Genomic DNA, 13659 nt, shown 5'->3' with positions numbered 1-13659 from the left:
AGGACTCACCCCTGTCTCATAAATCGGGTTGTCAAACTCCGTTTCTACCGTGATCTGGCTGTAGGGGTGGGAGTACATGAGGGGCAGGCGGAGGCTGGAGTAGTACCGACACCTGCGGGGAGAGGCCGAGTCACTGGTGCATGGCTGATTCCAGAACCACATTCCCCCATCCCAGCTCCTCCCAGCACCATGCCCGGGGTGTGTGGCTAGCGAGGGCGATGCTGAGCCAGCCCCCAGCCCTGTGCCAGCCCCACCTGGTGAGATAGATGTACGCTCCTCCCAGCAGCAGGGAGATGATCAGCACCGGGATGAAGATGGCCAAGGCCATATTTCCCCCCTCGAGCGACGTCTCTGCAGCAGCTTCTGCTACTGAAAGGACAAGATCTATTATGTTGGCATTTGCAGGCACCGTGTGATCCCCTGTCTGCCTCTCCACTCCTCCCAGGCTCCACCAGGATCCTGCTCATCCAGAAAACCCACGCCACTCACCTTCGAGAGCGTGTTCAAAGCTGTCTTGGTTCACTGGAAGAGAGATGCAGAGTTACTGCTCTGTAGCTGGGTTTGACTGGGTGCTGGCAGCTGTTGCCTGCTGGGAAACCCAAACCTGGGATCTCCTGCCCCATTTGATCCCAAACCACACTGTGAACTCCCAGTTTTTAATGAGCTCTTGGTGTCTGTAAGCACATGGCCAGAACTGAGCAGAACCCAGATCCAGAGAAGCTCCAGCTCTCAGCTGAGCTCAGCTCCCAGCTGGGGCTGCAGCCAGACTGAGGTCCCCAGGCTGTCCCATGTTTGGGACAGAGGTGTTGGCTGTCCCCTTGCCCCCCATCCCCTTCCCTGTTACCTTTGCAGATGGGCAGGGGGCCGCTCCAGTGGGATGGCTGGCCCAGGATGCATTTGATGGTCACTTCCCCCATGAGTTCAAAGCCTTCATAGCACATGAAGGTCAGGGACTCTCCTGGCAGGTAGAGGCGCTTATAAAGAATTTGGTACCCGTTTTCTGGCAGTCCTGGGTTATCACAGGCCAGTGACTCCTCAGCTGAAAGGGAGTGAAACACATCCAGGATGAGCTCAGGTCTTGGGCTGCTGAGGGAGAGAAGGAGCCTGGGGAATCAACCAAGCTCTCATCCCACTCTACTTCCAGGTTGCTCAAGGATCTGAACCACCCCCACAGCTGGGCAAGGTCCTGGCTGCAGGAAAGTGCTACCCAGGACCCCCAGAGCAGAGCTGGAGTGCAGGGGAGCAGGAGAGACCCCCAGACTTACAGACACAGTGCGGGAGCCGCGAGGTCCAGATGGGGGTCCCGGTCTCGCGGCTGTAGCAGGTGAGCAGGGAGCTGCCCTCCAGCACGAAGCCAGGGTTGCAGGTGTACTGGATGGTGGTGCCCACCAGCAGCACCGGGTCTGAGATGAGGCGGGTGGAGTGCTCCACCTCCCCCGGGTCCGTGCAGTACATAACTGGGGAGAGAGGGTGGCTGAGCGGGGAGCCCCTCGGAGCTGGGAAACCCTCAGAGCTGAGAACCTCTGAGAGCTGGGAACCCCTGAGAGCTGGGAGCCCCTGAGAGCTGGGAACCCCTCAGAGCTGGGAAACTCTGAGAGCTGGGAACCCCTGAGAGCTGGGAACCCCTCAGAGCTGAGAACCTCTGAGAGCTGGGAGCCCCTGAGAGCTGGGAGCCCCTGAGAGCCCCTCAGAGCTGGGAACCCCTCGGAGTGGGAGCCCCTGAGAGCTGGGAACCCCTCAGAGCTGAGAACCTCTGAGAGCTGGGAACCCCTGAGAGCTGGGAGCCCCTGAGAGCTGGGAACCCCTCAGAGCTGAGAACCCCTGAGAGCTGGGAACCCCTGAGAGCTGGGAAACTCTGAGAGCTGGGAGCCCCTGAGAGCTGAGAACCTCTGAGAGCTGGGAACCCCTGAGAGCTGGGAGCCCCTGAGAGCTGGGAACCCCTCAGAGCTGAGAACCCCTGAGAGCTGGGAGCCCCTGAGAGCTGGGAAACTCTGAGAGCTGGGAGCCCCTGAGAGCTGAGAACCTCTGAGAGCTGGGAACCCCTGAGAGCTGGGAGCCCCTGAGAGCTGGGAACCCCTCAGAGCTGAGAACCCCTGAGAGCTGGGAGCCCCTGAGAGCTGGGAAACTCTGAGAGCTGGGAACCCCTGAGAGCTGGGAGCCCCTAAGAGCTGGGAACCTCTGAGAACCCCTCAGAGCTGGGAGCCCCTTGGAGCTGGGAGCCCCTTGGAGCTGGGAACCCCTCGGAGCTAGGAGCCCCTCAGAGTCCTTTGGAGCTGGGAGCCCCTCAGAGCCCCTCGGATCAGGACTGGAGCTGTTATGGGGTGTGGGATGGGGACAGCAGCACCTTCCTGCAGGGCACTTACTCTTTTCACAGAAGGGGGGGTCGCTGCTCCAGCTGAGGTCCCACTGGCAGGTGAGGGTGTCACTGCCCACGATGTCATAGCCTGGGTCACACTGGTAGGTGATCTTGGCCCCTCTCACCAGCTCTGTGTGTGATGTGGTCTTCCAGCCGTTCTGGATCTCGGGCAGGTCAGAGCAGGAGTCGTTGCGGGACACCTCTGCAGCCAAGAGGGATTCTGGCTGTCACCCACCGAGCAGGACCCACAGCACAGCCCTCCCCAGAGCCACCCCAGCTGGACACATGGCTCTTCCCAAGGGCCTGTCCCTCCCCACAGCTCTGCATGCTCCACAAATGGCACAGCTGGTCTGCAGGCAGCATCCCCTAGGCACAGGGAAAGGGAGACAGAAGCTCTCTGAAGCCTCCCCAGATCTGACCCTACAGGCAGGCAGAGGGCTGGGCTGATGAAAATGGGATCAGGATAATCTGGGAACACCAGGCTCAGCTCCAGCTGTGGGTGCAGGAGAGGTGCCAGCACCACAGCCACAGCACAGCTGGTTTGCTCACAGGAGGATTTGTTCCCTGCTTCCCCCAGGCTGGTTTGCTCACAGGAGGATTTGTTCCCTGCTTCCCCCAGACTGGTTTGCTCACAGGAGGATTTGTTCCCTGCTTCCCCCAGGCTGGTTTGCTCACAGGAGGATTTGTTCCCTGCTTCCCCCAGGCTGGTTTGCTCAGGTGAGGGGCTGTGCCCTGCCCTCCCCAGCCCCGTGTGGTGCAGGAGGAGCCCTGCAGCCTCGTAGATGCTCTGCATTGCAGCTCGCTCTGTTTGCCGTAGCCAGGGCTGTCAGCAGAGCAAGGAAAACGTGCCTGGAAGGAGTCTGGCACGGGAAGCAGGGTGGGGGAGAGGCAGCCAGAGACCACAGGCAGCAGAGGGGATGGAAGTCCTAGTCCTTGTCCCTCAGGTGGGCACCCACAGCCCTGGCAGGCACAGCTGCCCAGAAGGACAATGGAACAGGTGTCTGCAGGTGCAGTCTGATCTGCTGTGGAGCAGAGATGGGAACATCCATCTCAGGAGCCCACCCTGGGGCTGGCTTCAGTGACCACCCCTGCCCTCAGCTCATGCCTGACTGTGTGTGTGCAGGGATCCTGCAGCCCTGTTTCCAGCAATTTCTTTCCCTCTGGGCCAGACCAGGGCTAACAGGGACCAAACACACCTTGTTGCCAGACTGAAAGAGGGCAGACATACAGGGACACCCCAGAAATGATGACCCAGAGACCTGCAGCTGGGCTGGGGGTCTGCAGGAGGTTCAGGGTGGGATGTGAAGGTGCCACAGTGACTCTCCCTGCTTCCTCACCCTGCACCTGTGAGCTGGCTGTGTCACACCAACACCCTGCTCCCCATACCTATGTAGTTCATGATGAATCCTTGCCCCTTCCCAAAGATGAGCCCAGCAGGATCCGAGTGGAACTGGATGGTGAGGTCGGGGCTGGAGGAGTAGAGCTTCTGGGGGCCGCTGCTGCCGACATACTGCCCCAGGATGCGGGCGGAGAGCTCGTCCCCGTCGTAGATGGTGAGGATATCGCTGTTGGTGATGTTCAGGCTGGGAGGAGAGTTTGGTTAGAGAGCAGCGTGAGAGCCCAGGCAGGGCACAGCAGTGCGGGGCTCAAGGGACAGCCAGGTGACCTTCTTCTGGGTCACCTCCCTCCGGGTCACCTCCCCCGGGGGGTTCGAGGCCGAGCGCTCTTGGAAGCGCCGGTCCCGGCGGAGCCGCGCTTGTCCCCGCGGCCAGCAGAGCGCAGTGGCGGCCCGCGGATGGCGGGGACAGCCGGGGACAGCCGGGGACAGCGGGCAGGGATGGCTGCAGCCTCCGTGCAGCCCGGGATGAGGAGCCTCGCTGCTCTCCCCCCGCTCCAAAGCCAAGGGCAGGGGATGGATGCGCACGCCAGGGCACACACAGCTCCTGTGTCGGGAGGGTTCTCTGGCTGCCCGGGGCTGGCAGAGTGGGTGAACGATCATAGGAACCCCAAGAATGGGCAGTGACACCTCTTCCCCACTCGCTGTCCTGCTGGGAGCACAGCCGGCAGCAGTGCCCTGCTGCTGATGGCACAGGAGGGACTGGGGCAGGGACAGCCCTCCTGCCCTTCCCTGGAAGAGGAGAGCACCAGGGTGCTCCCAGCCACCCAGGAGATGCCTGAGCTGATCCCCAAATGTTTTATTAGGAATGTTCTTGGAGGGAGCCCAGCTAATCCCCATGGCAAGCTGACATTTGTAGTAAATCTCTGCTTTCTGTCAAACACGATTTTCTCAGTGACATTTATGCCTGATGACTTCAAATCATTTGGCCTCCAGTTCTGCTCAGTCCAAGCACCCACAGAGCGGGGAGAGGTGTGCTGGGAGCTCCGACTTGGGATTTTATGGGGAGCTTTAAAATCTTTATGACTCTAAGCCTCTACTTGAAACACGTCCTCCTCTTGAAAACCCAAAATAGCATCAAAGGAGTCTCCCGCTGCAGCAGCAGCATTACCATGCCAAGAACTCTCAGCCTGGCATTGGATCTCATTCCCCTCTGACCCCAGCATGTTCAGCCTGGGCTTGCTGGGCAGCTCCTCTCCCTTAGTGCCTGTATTTCACATTCAGCCCAAGGATTGAGCTGTTTCCATCTCATGGATGCCTCCAGGCTCTCCTAACCCCGCATGACCCAGCTCCTGACGTGCTGGGTGTCACCCCAGCCACGTGCGGCTGTAGCACAGCTCCCCGTGGAGAATTCCAAAGCCATTGGAGCAGCAATTAACTGCTGCTATGGATTGTGTAATGGTGCTTTGAACTCAGAGAGCACCACTCAGTCCTGCCCAGGGTGCCAAGTGCATCAAAGGGGATTATGGAAGCTCTGAGGGGGAGAACAGGACATGGCAAGACTCTTCCCTATGAAGGAGGTGAGGCCCTAGTACAGCTAAGCTGTGCCTACCCCATAATTGGAAATGTCCAAGGCCAGGTTGGAAGGAGCCTGGGATAGTGGAAGGTGTCTCTGCTCATGGGAGATGAGCTTTAAGGTCCCTCCCACCCAAACTGTTCTGGGATTCTGTGATTCCATGGTGGAGCTGAGGGGAGCAGCAAAATGAGGTGAGCACTGCTGGGACAGAGACAGACACCGAGCTCCTGGGCTACTCACAGCTGGATGTCCAGGAAGAGCCTCTTCTCCTCTCCCACATGGATCCTCCAGATGCAATCCTCCCCCTCGGTGTAGGGCTCTGGCCAGTTGGGGGACAGGATCACCCCAGCCACGGCAGTCAGCTCCCCTCCACACGTGGCTGTGGGGACAAGGGGCAGGCAGGGCTCAGGGGCCCAGGGCTGCTCAGCCCACGGGCAGCAGAGCCCAGGGGCAGCACTGACCTCGGCACAGCGGCTCCGTGTCGTTCCAGTAGGGATCCCGCATGTTGATGCACTCGATGACGGCGGGGCCCTGCTCCAGGGAGTGCCCGGGGTCACAGGTGAACTCCACCGTGGTGCCCAGGTTGTAGGTGGGGTCAGAGGTGGTGAAGTTCCCGTTCTGGATGTAGGGCTCGTAGCAGTGGCCCCGCTCAAAGGCTGGAAGAGATCCCTGTTAGCTGCAGGGACACGGAGCTTCTCCCTTCTCGCTGAGCTTCCCCACAGGCCCCCGTGAGAACCTGACCCCTGCATCCCCACCTCTTCCACAGAGCATTTCACAGGCAATTAGGATTAATAATTTATCTGTTCTGACCCATGCCAGCCTAACCAAACCCCACTCCCATGGTGGATCAGCACTAGGGATGCGCTCAGGGCACTGCTGGTCTCTGTATTTCCCAACCTGGGAATGCCAAACCATCCACCCTGGGATTGCTGTGTGTGACTGAGCCTGCTCAGGGCCACAGGGAATGATGCAGCAGTGGGATCCACTTAAATGACAACGGGAGCTGCAGAGGGGCACCAGCTCCGGGGACAGCCAGGACCCTTGCTGCATGTCTGGGGCTGGGTGTCGTGGCTGAGCAGTTTCTGTCCCCAGCAGGGGGACACAGCTGAGCAGTTTCTGTCCCCAGCACGGGGACACAGCACCTTCGAAGCGGATGTTGAAGGCCGTGGCGGCCGCGGGCTCCTGGGCGAGGAAGTCGATCCTGATGGAGGAGCCGTCGCTGATGACGCCCTCGAAGGGGACGCTGTCGGCGCGCAGCGAGTCGTAGAGCACGGCCGAGCGGTTGGTGTCCCCGCTGTACACCACCATCCTGCGGGACAGCGGGACTGTCACACGGACAGCAGCCCTGAGCCCCGCCCGGACACGGGGCAGGGAGCTGCAGCAGCCGGGACAAGATGGGACCTTCCCGATTTTGGGGTGTTCTGGGCGCTTCTCTCCAAGGAAGGCATGGAGGGGATGGAGCGTGTCCAGGGATGGGAATAGAGCTGGGGAAGGGAGCACCAGGAGTGGCTGAGCCTGGAGAAAAGGAGGGTCAGGGAGACCTTCTGGCTCTGCACAACTCCTGACAGGAGGAGACAGCTGTTGGGGGTCATGCTCTGCTCCCAGGGAATAGGGACAGGATGAGAGGAAATGGCTTGTGTCAGGGAAGGTTTTGACTGGATATCAAGGAAAAATTATTTCCCAAAAGGGTTTACAAGCATTGAAGCAGGTTGCCAAGGGCAGTGGTGGAGTTCCCACCCCTGGAGGGGTTTAACAGCCATGCAAATGTGGTTTAGTGTTGGCCTTAGCAGTGCTGGGGGACAGTTGAACTCAGTAATCTCAGAGGGCTTTCCCAACCCAAACAATTCCATTTTTCTGTCTTTAGTGCCCAGCAAAAGGCCCTGCTTCTCACTCCATGCAGAAGATGCCCCCTGGAACCCCCTGGAAGCTCTCTGCAGTCCCAAGGCTGTGGGGAAAGAGCTCCTGGAGCCTCACCTGTCCTTCTCAGTGAGCAGGAGCTTCTCGAAGTGCAGGTGCAGCTTCTGGCCCGGGGGGGCCCCGATGGCCCACACGCAGTACATGCTGCCAGACTGGTTCCCGCTGTAGCTGGGGGACAGCACGCGGCCGATGGTGGCATTGTGGACTGTCCCTCCACAGGGAGCTGCAACACAGAGCAGGGCCCGGGGATGGGCATGGGGACAGGGGCATTTGTGCCCTCCCAGCCTGGGGGTGAACCCCTGTGGATCCTCTTGCCTGGCTCTGCTTTGCTCTGTCTGTGCATATTTATACTCACAAGCGCATATTTCTACTCACACACACACACATAAAATCTTCATTTTCTTTTCCTTTGCTGCCTAATGAGGGGACAGATTCTGCTGTCACTGCCTGACCACCTGTGGCACCATGGTCTGTGTGGGGCTGGGCACTGCACTCACCCCCTCTGTCTTGGGTTGCAATACAGGATGTGACCAGAAATGTGCATTCTATCCCCAGCTGTTGAAGCCGGGTGGGGCAGTGACCCTTATCCCCTGGCACATATTATCTGCTAATGGGCCATCTTTAAACCAGCTGAGCAATCATCTTTATCTTTCCCACAGCCCATCCTCCCTCCAGGAGATATCTCCTGTTAATGGCCAGTGAGTCCCAGGGCATGACTGACAAAATTCCATCATCCCACTGGGAGATGCTCCAGCCAAGGAGAGGAGCCAAGCCTTTCCTACCCAGATAAAAACTGAGATTTTGGACAGCAAGTTACTGTCTTTGCACTAAATTCCAGAGGAAAGCCAGACCTTTCCACATCATCCCTGGAGCTTCAGAGGAAACTGTACCTTCTCCAGGAGCACTGCTCCAGCTGAACCACATCTGCCACTGCAGGAGGATGCAGCCACCATTGAATGGGACTGCTGCCAACACCCTGACTGACTGACGGGTGTCAGCCTGGATTCTGACTCTGGCAGTGTTTGGGGATTGTTCTTTGTAATACTGGTTTTCTATTTTAATTTTCCTAGCAAATAACTATTATTCCTAATTCCCATATCTTTGCCTGAGAGCCCCTTAATTTCAAAATTATAATAATTTGGAGGCAGGGGGTTTACATTCTCCATTTCAATGAGAAGCTCCTGCCTTTAGTGGCAGCCACCTGTCCTCCAAACCAGGACACCCTCTCAGGACCACATTCATCTCATGGGGCAAAGAAAGGGACTCATGTTTTCCCCACAGGAGCCCAGTTTTCCACCCCTGGGGCTGGGATGTGCAGGTACCTGAGCAGATGGGCTCGGGGCTGCTCCAGTGTGGCCGGGACGCGTTGATGCAGGTCAGCATGCGGGGGCCCTGCAGCTCGTAGCCCAGGTGACAGTGGAAGTGAGCAATGCCACCCGAGTGCAGATCCATCACCGTCACGTCCCCGAAGTCAGGTCTCCGTGGGAAGTTGCAGCTCAGCATGAACACTGGAACAGGCACACATTGGGAGCTCAGGGCTCAGCTGCTCCCCGTGGGGACATGCTGGATGTGCCCACGTGTCACACAGATCAACGGCAGAGCACCACCAACCCCCCACTGCCGCTGCTTCCCACCTGTTACCGCTCTTGCCCAGACCCAGTTTCTATTTTAAAAATAATTTGCTGGAACTCATTTATTTTTTAAAGCTCTTCTAGGTAAAAAATAGACTGGCAGTGTGAGTGTGTGCAGGAGGAGCTGCTGCACGGGGACAGAAACAGGGCAAGGCGGGTGTGAGAGGCACAGCCAGCACCGGGGCTGGGGACATCAGGGCACACTGAACCCTCCACCCTGGGCACAACAGCTTGACCCGGCCCAGATGATGCTCTGGCCATGGGCAGGTGGTGAAACAGGAGCATGGCTGGTCTGTGAGCTGACCCCAAACCCCCTGCCCATTTTGGGGACACACCCACCCTGGTAGTGGAGCTGGAAGGTCCCCACCACATCATCCTGGAAGGTGCGGAAGTAGACGGAGATGGTGTTGGTGGGGCTGCGGATCACCTGCCCTTCCACCAGCAGGGTCTGGTTGGCCAAAACCACCAGGGCATCGCCGTCCACACCACGGATGGACAGCACCTCCCCGTCCGACAGGTTCACGCTCTTCACCTGCGGGGAGCAGAGACCTGTGAGCTGTGGGGTCACATCCCAGCCCTGTCACACAGACCAGCACAGTGCTGCAGCAAAACCAGGCCACTCCTCAGGGTTTGGTGCTCACCACCCACCCCCTGCACCAGGAAACCTCCCCAGGATCCCTCACCCCACCGGGGAGCGCTTGGGGAGCCACACTGCAAGTGCATCTAATGAGTAGTTCCAAAAGGCTTTAATTATTATTTGGAAATAGCTGAGCAGTAACCTCACATTTACATTTCACGTCCATTTAGCTTAATAAATGGGCTCATATTTCAGCAGAAAGATGCTCATCAGACCGTTTGTTTCCCTGAGTGTGCGAGGCCCGGGGCTCTATATTTAGCACCAGCCCAGCCGTGATTGGGAGCGCTCCTGATGATGTTGTGACTGGAGGGAGTTGTGGCTGTTGTCACCGCCGTGCCCACCTCCCCCTGGCACACAGGGCTGGTGTGCCCTGCTCCAAGGGCACTGCATGGAGCCACCCTCAGCATCCTGAGCCTGCTCCTGAAGGAAAATCCCTGGAAAAGACTGTTCATCACTGCAACGCTGGATTAACATTCCCAGGCTGGTTCAGAGCATGCCTGGGTTCACCCCAGCCCATATTTCAGTCCAAGAGGAGTTGATTTTGCTCTATTTTTCCAGCTGGGTCCTGGCAGGGAAAAGCATTGTCTGGAGCATGGGCCACATGCAACTCTGAAACTCTGACCCCCAGCCTGCCTTTCTTCTTTTCCTGATATTATCCCAAAAATGTGCCTCCCTAGCACAGCCAGCACACACTGCAGCTGGTGGGGTGGCTCAGATCAGATTATCAATAAATGGGATGAATTAAGTGTTATTTGGGTGAATTATTTGGAGTCCAGGGATCCAAGTGGGCTCCATACAATGCTAACAATTCCCCCCAGCTCCCACTGGGACAGAGCTTTGCTTCCCCAGCTGGGTCTGGATCCCTGCAAAGATTTTTCCAAGGTGTTTCTAACAGATTTCGTTCTGCAATCGCTTGAAGCCAAGCCTGCTCCCCAGCTGGCTCCCTCCAGTTCTGGTAGCACCACGCACACGACACGGAGCCAAACCACTCCGGGAAATCGGGAAGGGGATTTGGGGGAGCAGCTGGAGCAGGCAGAGCTCTGCGGAAGGGAGGAAGCTGGGGATGAGTGCTGGGTGCCACAGGACACACACACACACTCGGTTCCACCATCCCTCGGTAAAGCCGGGGGACAGGGTGTCACTGCAATGCCATTCCCTGTGCCAGCACCAGGCTGGCATTCCCAGAGGAGCCTGGAGCAGCCAGACGCTGCCGTGGCCCCGCGCCAGGCACCGTCAGCCCTGCCAGAGGGACCATATGTGCCAGCTCCTGCCAGGGGCTGGGAGCACGGCTCTGACTCCAGTCACAGCCTGCACCCACAGCAGCTCCTCCAGAGCCTGGGGAGGGAAGGCAGCAGGGATCCTCGAGTCAGCCTGCCAGCCTCGCTCACCCACTGGAAAACCTCTTTAGGGAAATTCAGTTTCGTGCCAAGGAGATTGAAGAATTTTAAAAATAAATATAATTTCACGAAGCATTCTGAGACATGGCTGCTCCCAGCTGCCAGGACTGTCGTGGCACAGGCAGGACGTTCCAGGGAATGCCCTGAGGGGTGCAGAGAGGGGCAGCAACCTGAGCAGGGACCCCGAGCTCTCACACACTCCCAGCCTTTCCCAGGACCATGCCTGACATCCAGGCTTTGTGTCCACTCCTCCCCAAAGGCAGATTTCCCTGCAGTGAGTGAGGGTCTGGCTCTAAAGGGAGTGGAGAGTCCCTATGTTCTCCTGCATGGCTCTGAGTGCCTGCAGGAGCAGTTTTGGGCATTCCTGCCACCACCAGGCTGTCCCTGCAGGGAGAGGTAACTGCCCACGCAGGGCTCCTGTCCCAGGGGCTTCTCTTTGCTCCTGCAGATGCCTTTAATGAGATTCCCAGGGTAAGAGTCAGCACCTCCCCACTGCAGGAGCTGGGAATCAAATCCAAACCCCACACCCCAGGTTATCCAGCCCCATCCCTTTGGAATCCACCTCTGAGCCCCAAGCCCGTGGTGCTGCAGCACAGGGCACTGCCAGCTGCAGATGAGGCCATGCTCCACCAGCACCGACCTGCTGTTGTGATTTAATTTGTCTGAAACGCTCCAAAGCACCAGCAAAGCAAAATGCAAAGCTTGGAGGGGGTGGGGTGGAGAGGCCAATTTTATGCTCCATTAAAACCTCAGCTCGCAACAGAGTGAGGTCAGGAGTGGTGTCACCTGATGGATTATGGACAGAGGCGAATTTACAGCAGAGCAGCCTGTCTTTAGCACCCCGTGGATCCGAGGAGACAGCTCTGCTGTGTCCAGTTACTTCTCCACTGCCATGGAAAAGTGGCTGAGTTGCTCAGATTCTCCAGTGCTCAACTTGCACCACTGCTGCTCCCAGGGCAACCTCCCCACCAGGGCTGGCACCCTGGGCACCAGGGGACAGCCCTGCTCCTTTTAATGCACACTCTGAATTACACAGACTCAAAGTGAAGGGATTTTAATTGCATGCAAATGGTGACACGGAGAAAACACAAAATAAAAGGATTGCAGGGAGCATGGAGAGCCTGGGCTGGTTTGACCTGGAGAGCATTTGGAATGTGCAGAGGCCCCTGCCCTGTTTGCAGCCTCACCAGGATGCTTATTTTGGGGGGAGGTGATGGTGCAATGGTGCACATCAGCTTGGGTGAGCTGCTCTGATGGGTGGGCATTTGCTGGGCACCTGCACCAGCCAGAGAAGGAATCTGGGCTGCCCTCCTGGGCTTCCTGCACCCTCAGAGCCACCCAAACCCCACCCAGTGCAGAAAGCAGGAGGCTGGTGGCCCCTTCCCATCAGGTGCCTTTTTAACAACCTGCTGCCAGCTCCTCTCGGTTAAATTAATTGCGTGACATTTAAAGAGTTTGATCATCGCTGACATTCAGGATGTTCCAGCTCCCTCACAGAGTTCATTTATTACAAGGCATCAGAAAAAAAAAAAAAAAAAAAAATCCATTTTTTCCCTGGAAAGGGGTGTTTTATCAAGCTTGGCATCACTTGCTGCAGCGAGCAGTGGGTCTGGCTGAGGGAATCTGTATTGGGTTGCAGTACAGGATGTGGCCAGAAATGTGCATTCTGTCACCACCTGCTGCAGCTGGGTGGGGCAGTGACCTTGATCTCCTGGCACATATTATCTGCTAATGGGCCAGCTTTAAACCAGCTGGGCAATCATCTTTATCTTTCCCACAGCCTATCCTCCCTCCAGGAGATATCTCCTGTTAATGGCCAGTGAGTCCCAGGGCATGACTGATAAAATCACATCATCCCACTGGGAGATGCTCCAGCCAGGGGAGCAGCCAAGCCTTTCCTACCCAGATAAAAACTGAGATTTTGGACAGCAAGTTACCGTCTTTGCACTAAATTCCAGAAGAAAACCAGACCTCTTTCCACATCATCCCTGGAGCTTCAGAGGAAACTGCACCTTCTCCAGGAGCACTGCTCCAGCTGAACCACATCTGCCCCTGCAGGAGGATGCAGCCACCATTGAATGGGACTGTGCCAACACCCTGACTGACTGACGGGTGTCAGCTTGGATTCTGACTCTGGCAGTGCTTTGGGATTGTTCTTTGTAATACTGTTATTCTATTTTAATTTTCCTAGCAAATAACTGTTATTCCTAATTCCCATATCTTTGCCTGAGAGCCTCTTAATTTCAAAATTATAATAATTTGGAGGCAGGGGGTTTACATTCTCCATTTCAAAGAGAAGCTGCTGCCTTTATTGGCAGCCACCTGTCCTTCACACCAGGGCAGGAGGCACAGCTCACCTGGAGCTCGACGCCGTAGCCGGTGTAGACGGTGACGTTGTAGGTGCACTGCAGGTACCCGTGCAGGGGCAGCGGGGGGTAATCCGTGGAGTCGATGTAGCCCTCGGGGTCGTGGAAGCTCATGCTGCACAGCACTGAGGGGACACACAGCAGGGTCACACCCCAAAACACAGCACCGTCATCCCTGCCCCATCAGTGATCCCCACGGAGTTACAGAATCCCAGAGTGGTTTGGGTTGGAAGGGGCATTAAAGCTCAACCTTCCACTATCCCAGGTTGCTCCAAGTCCCATCAAACCCAGCCTTGGACACTTCCAGTGATTGAGTGGCATCCACAGCTTCTAAGGGCAGGGCCTCACCACCCTCCCAGGGAAGAATTTCTTCTCAATATCCCATCTAACCCTGCCCTCTGGCAGTGGGAAGCCATTCCCCCTCCTCCTGACACTCCAAGCCC

General features: G+C 57.4%; 1 protein-coding gene across 2 annotated transcripts in view; it reads right to left on the bottom strand.

Moving 5' to 3' along the window:
• The window catches only part of SEZ6L (seizure related 6 homolog like), a 39467-nt gene that overhangs the window by 2020 nt on the left and 23788 nt on the right, over window positions 1–13659 (bottom strand). The window contains exons 3-16 of one of the 2 annotated variants that reach the window (XM_056504510.1): window positions 13208–13341; window positions 9156–9348; window positions 8508–8693; window positions 7243–7408; window positions 6411–6577; window positions 5730–5924; window positions 5509–5647; window positions 3743–3939; window positions 2364–2558; window positions 1266–1457; window positions 845–1039; window positions 490–522; window positions 255–369; window positions 10–112 (exon numbers count right to left, since the gene is read on the bottom strand). In XM_056504510.1, coding sequence (XP_056360485.1) covers window positions 10–112; window positions 255–369; window positions 490–522; window positions 845–1039; window positions 1266–1457; window positions 2364–2558; window positions 3743–3939; window positions 5509–5647; window positions 5730–5924; window positions 6411–6577; window positions 7243–7408; window positions 8508–8693; window positions 9156–9348; window positions 13208–13341 — 2210 coding nt within the window. The remainder of the gene's footprint in view (window positions 1–9; window positions 113–254; window positions 370–489; window positions 523–844; window positions 1040–1265; window positions 1458–2363; window positions 2559–3742; window positions 3940–5508; window positions 5648–5729; window positions 5925–6410; window positions 6578–7242; window positions 7409–8507; window positions 8694–9155; window positions 9349–13207; window positions 13342–13659) is intronic. The other variant, XM_056504511.1, reaches the window with a different exon arrangement.

The sequence above is a fragment of the Oenanthe melanoleuca genome, chromosome 15, assembly GCF_029582105.1.
Source record: "Oenanthe melanoleuca isolate GR-GAL-2019-014 chromosome 15, OMel1.0, whole genome shotgun sequence".
NCBI classification, from domain to species: domain Eukaryota; kingdom Metazoa; phylum Chordata; class Aves; order Passeriformes; family Muscicapidae; genus Oenanthe; species Oenanthe melanoleuca.
Note: the sequence above shows the minus strand (reverse complement) of the source record. Positions and strands in the feature narration are given on the sequence as shown.